This window comes from Xenopus tropicalis, chromosome 3 (assembly GCF_000004195.4).
Source record: "Xenopus tropicalis strain Nigerian chromosome 3, UCB_Xtro_10.0, whole genome shotgun sequence".
NCBI lineage: Eukaryota > Metazoa > Chordata > Amphibia > Anura > Pipidae > Xenopus > Xenopus tropicalis.
The window spans coordinates 91,924,885-91,932,314 of record NC_030679.2 but is presented as its reverse complement, the minus strand read 5'-3'; the positions used below and the strand labels follow the sequence as shown (position 1 = coordinate 91,932,314).

The following is a 7,430-nucleotide window of genomic DNA, read 5'->3' as shown; positions in this document are numbered from 1 at the left end:
AATCAATAGTTTTTCAATACAGCCAGGGCAGACGCTGATCAGATCCCAATGGGCTGCTTTCACCAGACAGGGTTTTCTGATCAGCATATGCAGAGCCGGGGAAGCAGATCCACATAAAGCATGAAGAGCCTCTCCTCATTTTAATACACAGCAGAAAAGATATGGAAATCAGACCCACAGTATTTATTCAAATTGGAAAAAAAGGTAAAAAAAAAAAAAAAAAAAAAAAAGGGCAATACATGTATTGAAATATATTTAATCAAAGAAGTACTTTTGTAACAAAACAAACTTGTGGATTTGTAACAAGGCAAACGTATGCGTAAGGTAGTGGCTTCCTTATTATAATAACAGCTGATAAATATATGTTTGTATATTCAAGCGAAAGTTACATGTAGCATCCTGGTAGGTGTATGTTTTAAACAGGTTGAAATGAAGAATTAAATGTTGCCTAATGAAAGAGTGTCATTCTAAGCAACTTTCCAATAGTTTTAAAGCTACTTGTGAATGTTATTGCTATTAAAGAAGTATCTGCCTGCCTCGGCTTTGGCTGTATAAAGCAAGTAGCAGAAGCCAACTGACTAACAGACCTGTAAAGCAGCATGTACGACATTGTGATGCCTGGAGGAGGGCTGACTTCTGCTACTTTGGTTCAAGAGTTAGAGAATGCAAAAAAGAAACTCCTATTAGTTGCAGTTGCGATTTTAAATAAACAGAAAAAAGGTTTAATGAATGTATAATGGAAAGTTGCTTAGAATTCTATTTTCATTCATTAGGCAAAAACTGGGTACTTACACCCCTTTTATAAAACATACCATTTATTTTATTGCACATTACCTGCATGCAGAATAACACCTGAGTAGCTGTTTCTTTCTGCCCTTCTAGAAATGGTATGACCGCATTGGATGGAGGTGACCCTGACATAACTAATAGAAATATCTCTTTACTTTGAAAATTGTGGAACATCTGTAAATACATAAGAGACCACTATACCCAACTGCACAACATTTAGCCTTCCAAGTCCTTCAAAGACAGTGCTTCAGTTAAACTCTTAGTTCTGTGTTTAACAGAAAAGTGCCAAGCAGGAGTAAATCCCAAGGAATAGTGCTTAGGAGCCGAACTCCTTAATGAACCTCTCGGATTTCGTTCTCACCAGAGCGTGTTGTCGCCGTCTTGAGCAAGCTTCATCTATCGCCTTAAGAACAGCCTATAATATTAAAAAAATATCTTCAGACTCAGAACAGAGTGCAGCTAGATGGAAAACAAATGAAGTAAGCTTGTACTATGACTCTTACAGCTTCATACTATATTCTTGTCATGTTTCAAAGTCAGATTGGGCCTAAAAATAATGTGTAAAAAGCTGTGTGTAAAATAAATGGCAAATTTATATAGGCCTTTTTTTTCTTTTTACAAAAAGTTAATAACAAAATTGAGGAATATAGGCCTGGAACATAATATTTGTAATTGGATAGAGAACTGGCTGAAGGATAGATTACAAAGAGTGGTGGTAAATGGAACATTTTCTAATTGGACCAGTGTGGTTAGTGGAGTACCGCAGGGGTCAGTCCTTGGTCCTTTGCTTTTTAACTTGTTTATTAATGACCTGGAGGTGTGGCTGACAATAGTGTGACAATAGCCACAATAAGAATTTACATTGCTTTCATTTAAATTCAACACCCTTTTCCAGCATAGCCTGGATATTACTTACCTCAGCAGTACATTCATTTTGAAGGGGAACTACTTTGAGGCTTTCTTCATCTGCGTTCTCCTTTTTTTGAAAACCCAAAAGAGCCTGATTCTGTTTAATGATAAAATATAAATAAATCCAATAAAAACAAAGGAAAAATACCATACCAAGTGCCAGCAGAATTGCACATTTCATGTGCACTAAATGCTCTTTCACTTTAGGGACATTTCCTAAGAGGAAATTTTTTTGTTTACCAAGAAAAATGATACATATTTTTTTCAGGAGAATCTTTTTCCACTTCTGGAACAAGATTTAGAGCTCTAAATACCCCACAAGAAATTGCTATTTTTCACGATATAGGGATTTATACCCAAAAATATTTTATTTTACAATTCAACTGATTTGGAAAGCCTCATGCATCCTGAACGTGCCAATACCTGACATGTATAGTTTTATAGAGATTCCTGACTTCTATAGATCAAAAACTCCCAGCAGCAAATGACCAAATTTTCAAAGCATTACAGCAGAATACGGCATACTTTACATTCCAAAGCCAAAAATCCTGGAACTAAGTTTACCCCAAGAAACCATATATTTTTGAAAAGTACACATTCTGCCAAATCCAAAATGAGTAACCATGTCTTCATTACCAAACAGTCATGCTTTTCTGAACTTAGCAGTTTCTATAAAAATGTATGAATTCTAAGGAATAAAATCACCTCAAAGCTTCCACTTTCACCTTATCTCCCACATAGCATTAGGTACCAAGAAAAAATATATGAAGGTCAAGGGTCCGCTGAACAGTTTGATGCCCATTGTGCATAGGATCACCAAAGTATCTGGCATTTAGAGACCCCAAAAGGAAGTTAATACATACAAATTGCCCCGGAGATCACTTCGACCTACTGAAAATTCAACACATTTACTGCATTTTTGTAGGGTGAGTTTAAAATGGGCACCCATGGCTTCCTACTTCAAACTACAATGCAAACGCAATGCTTTCCCAAAATTAGCAGTTTTTATGAAATACCTAAAAATTGCCTCAGAGCTTCCCCTTTTCAGCACCTTATCTCCCACATAACATTAGATACCAAGACAAACCATCCTAAATATGAAAGTCAAGGGTCCACTGAACAGTTTGATGCCCGTTGAGCATAGGATCACCAATGTATCTGGCATTTAGAGAAAAGGAAGTTAGTGCATACATGGCATATTTCTACTGCCAAAAAATAAACCGCGAGATTTACAACTTACAGTAGTAAGACAGACAAAAGGTTCAATAGTCACAGGACTATATTTTCAGTTGCATACCTTGACAAAGAGTGTAAGTGTGTTTCCATCAACAATTGGTGGATGGACAAATTCTTCAAAAGTATAAGTCCAGTCTATCATTCTGTGGCCCAGTATCTCCACCTCCTTCATGCAGATCAGTCTCCTGGTTATAAACAGTGAAACTTTGGTGAGGATTTTATATAAATATCTTTGTCTTTCCTTAAACCTAGGAAGCCACTGATCGTTTAGCTGATTTCAGATCTAGTCTGGATAACACCCCAAACCCCAAGGCCAGAATGAGTGGTAGGTAACAGAGGCAGCTACAAAAGCACAATGGAGGTGCAACTTAGAGGGGAAAAGTGTTAGCTGGCAGTGAATGATGGGCAAACAAGTGGTGAAGAGGAAAGTGAATGATCAGTGGTGGCAAGGGGGATGGGGTAGAGGGGTGTGACAAGTGGGTATTATGGAGATGGTGCTTTTGGTGGGGCAGGATAGCCAGGAGCTGGGCCTTGGATGCCTATACAGCTTGATCCACATGAACAAATAGATTCCTAATGTGCAATGGTGATACACACATACACAAAACACTGTTAAAACTTCCCATAGTAAAGTTAACGTTATTAAGGATGGGCATGAAAAAAGGAAAAGAACTAGGAAAGTAGTATATCACCCTCTGCTAGACAACTACATGACAAACCTGTTGGTGACCATCAGATTGGCTTTCCTATTCTGTAAACAGCAGCTGTATCTATACATTTCTCCATCCAACTTCTTGACGTTTAAATTCTTAAAAAAAAATAAAAAACAAAAATGTAATTCTAAACTGGCATCTTACCAGCATACAAGGCTACCTGTTTACTGGAAAAAACAGAGAGAATACATTACAAGCAACTGTGCTCCAAACATTAGATGATCTGGAAACAATTATCAATGTACAGTAACAGTGTTCTTCTCGGTTTACAGATATTCATTTAATTGGATACTCTCTCTCACCTTTAAAAATAATTGTAATTAAGCTCAAATAGATATTTGCCTAGATAATTAACCTTTTTATAGTTTCATTTACAATTTTACACAAGCATAGTGCTATGTAATGGCCTCTCATATTAGTAACTAATATTTCATACTAAACATGTGCCACTTTCTTCACCACTGTTAATGGCACTGAATAAACCACTGGTACTTGCCGCAGACTGCTTGTTTATTATAAACTGGTTGTTTTAATTCTGTGAATAAAACACACATTGCTATTAGAGGTCCACAGTCCCACAGCACACCTCCCAATCATTACCAGTTTCCTGCTATGGGTTACTGCTCCTGGGCAAACTTAGCACCTTTTAATTACATAGAGGGAAACAAAACCTAAAATGACTGGGGATGTAAATTTGATCGGAACCAACCCCCCCCCCCCCCGGTAAAAATCACTTACTTTTTACCTCTGCATGAAAATTCCCATGCCCGGTTTGTTTGTTAAAAGAAAAAGAGACACACTGGCCCATACTAAAAGGTGGGAGATTCTAGTCACTCTGAATGTCAAACAAATTGGTAGCCCCCCCAACATTTTGACTTTGCATCTCCTTCAGCTACAGTGTCTATCAACCTGTATCCCCTCTGCATGCGGTGGTGCGCAGTTGTTCCAATTATTGAATAAAACATCCAACTGGCAGCTAGCGCATATCTATAGACTTGCTGCTGGGAAGACAGGTTATTCTAACAGTATTGTTATCCTGGCAGGCTTTCGATGGCTGAATATGTCAGTAGTGGTACCCAGCATATTTACTTTCCAACCTGTACACAATTATGTGTACAGGCTGTGGCCAAAACTACTGCTGTAATTCGCTCTTCACAAAAGCCCTAGTAATGTATTGAGTGACATAATGACAGAAGCAAACATGCTGGACTCCTTGATTATGTGAATTCACATTTTGCTGATGCTACATAGGGTTTAAGTCAGTGTGCTGGGGCAAACATCTACCAGTTCCCAGGGCTGCCACACCTTTATATATAAACAGGAGGCTGATTGCCACTGATGGACACCTCTGTGCTGGCTGAACCATGTGCCATAGCACTAATTGGTAGCTTAATAAACAAACTTTGAAAAGATGCACTTCAAAATCAAATTGTATTTATTGCTAAATAAAAGGCACAATACAAATAACAACAAATGTTTATGACCACAGTAACTATAGTGGGCGCCTATCTATTAGTGTAAATAGTAAACACAAGATACATAGGAATATTTAGTCCATGGTATAGGTTTGGTTGTACAGGTCATCACATCACATACCCTACACATAACTGAATATGGTATACAAACATTTAAAAAAATTGGTCCTGTTCTTATGTGTAAATAATAAATATTTAAACAATCTAAAAGGTAAGACGTTATCAGTAGCTTAAAAAATAAATGTAAGCATCTTGTCAAGCAGTCTCCCACAAAATGTTATCACCACATGTTTTTCTGACTTGCTGACAGTAACAATGCATTGTTTTTTTTAGCTGGATTAGGTGCATTGTCATTTCAGCTACCTTTCACACATTGGAAAGGTTTATATTTTATATGAATTACGGGAAAAATCAAATGTAAATATTTCTTTGTAGGCAATTACCTGATGAAAAGTGTCAGTTGCCTTTTATGAAAGGTGTGGAGAATTTGTATTGTACAGGTATTACACAAACACTTGTGCTATCAATTAATGTGCTTTTGCTTGCTAAAAGTGTGCTGTTTCTAATTCACAATGCCCAATGAACTGTCATTTAAACACAAAACTACTCCCAGTGACTTCAGGATGAAACTGCTCTGCCTGCCTTTACTGATCTAGGATGAGTGTGAGAAAGAATGAAAACAGCAGAGGGTTCCAGGCCAAGCATTCAATGTTTGACCTATAGCACTCCATGATTATGGAGGTATCGGTTCAGAATGAAGAAAAAAAAAAAGTTATTTTACTCTCCTTCATTCCAGTTCTTGCTGCGTGTGAGGAAAGGAAAGAAGAAAGAAGAAAACAGATATTAGAAAATTGTTTGGCATACTGACTGCTGGAAAATATGAGATCAGACTCAATAATTTCATATTTGTCTGGCTCTATTTATAATGACCCTGAGTGTCCTAAAACAAATAGCCTTATGAAATTCCTGAGAGAGTTAGGATTATGTTTGAAATTGTGCAGATGGGAGAGATAGGGGAAGAAAGGAATAGTTGAGTAGGATAGAGTTTGGAATATTGTATTTGGAGATAAGGACAGAGATGCAAAGTAGGCTTGTTGTGGACATTCAGCTGTGTCTGCCATCAGGGGGTGTGCAGGTAGGTATGAAGTTTTGATGTGTATTCCACTTTGTGCTCACTTTCTATTTCACAGTTTTAAGTAGTCAATGCAGTGTTTTAATTGAAAAAAAATTACCCAATATTTTCATGAAATACCTCAAATTCAAACAGGTTAGCATCCATCTGCCTTACTGATGGAAGAAATGTGGTTGATGTTATATCCTCATCAGAGGTCACAGAAAGAAGATAAAGCGTCTGTACCCATCATTCATACTTATAAACCATTTTTAGGAAAGCCCCTTATATATATAAACCACATACAACTTTGTTGTTTATTTAAAGTGGGCAATAGCAAAAATAAATAAATAAAAGAACAACTAAAGCATCGACCAGATACTAAATCTTGTTATGTTGAGAGATGGTAAAATGTTAACATTCTATCATTTGTTGTCTATATTATAATATTAGCTAAAGACGACAGTATGTTCTATGGACACTTACCTGAAATAATTTGAAACCCTGAGCTTCACTTTCATTGTAAGGACGAATGATGCCATCTTCATGAATCAGACGAGGGGGGCGGAGTGGTGACACCTCTTCTGTGGATTCTGCAACTCTGCATTGAAGTAAAGTATCCATTTGTCACAACTGTTTCTTTATTTTCCAAGCTCTAAATCAGTCAATTGTTTCCAAATTGGGTTTGTCCAACTGTTCTTGGGTCAAACCGATTAAGTGGGCACCGTGTACTGCAATCACAGCCCCATATGTAACTTGGTCACTAAAATTATCCAGCTTTTCCAATCAAATGTCTTGCTGGAGTCTTGCTAGGGTAACAAGCTGCTGACCTGACTAAGAGTTGGAATATATTATCTGCCCAAGTGTTGTAAAAGCCAGAACTAAGGCCTTACCAATAGCACAGATACAATTATCATAAGAGGTGTCTGCCAACATAAAAGTTTACATTTTTACATTGCATCTACTGAAAAATTGCTTTAAAGTTTTATTTTAAAAATGTTACATCACAGTTGTGCTGAATATATCACTATTAGAAATATAAAATTTGTTTAGGTCCAACATTTTAGTTGAGAAGCCATTTTAGAGCAGCAGAGGACAACTGGCACTTTGTGTAAAGTACAAGAAGCAAGGTCTCCCATTTGGGTCTAACTAAAAGACCAGACTGGTCCTTAAAATTTGATAAATACAGCTTTAAAG

At 37.0% G+C, this 7,430-nt stretch overlaps 1 protein-coding gene across 6 annotated transcripts in view; it reads right to left on the bottom strand.

Annotated features, from left to right (window-relative positions):
• Window positions 1–240: 240 nt before the first annotated feature.
• vps13c (vacuolar protein sorting 13 homolog C) overlaps window positions 241–7,430 on the bottom strand; it is a 119,168-nt gene continuing 111,978 nt past the window's right edge. For 5 of the 6 annotated variants that reach the window (XM_031899120.1, XM_031899119.1, XM_031899121.1 and 2 more), the window contains 5 exons: window positions 6,720–6,834; window positions 3,654–3,742; window positions 2,996–3,119; window positions 1,706–1,795; window positions 241–1,204 (listed from right to left, as the gene is read on the bottom strand). In XM_031899120.1, the coding sequence (XP_031754980.1) occupies window positions 1,106–1,204; window positions 1,706–1,795; window positions 2,996–3,119; window positions 3,654–3,742; window positions 6,720–6,834 (517 nt within the window). In that variant the 3' untranslated portion in view covers window positions 241–1,105. Of the gene's footprint in view, window positions 1,205–1,705; window positions 1,796–2,995; window positions 3,120–3,653; window positions 3,743–5,061; window positions 5,925–6,719; window positions 6,835–7,430 lie in introns of those variants that run through there. The other variant, XM_031899123.1, reaches the window with a different exon arrangement.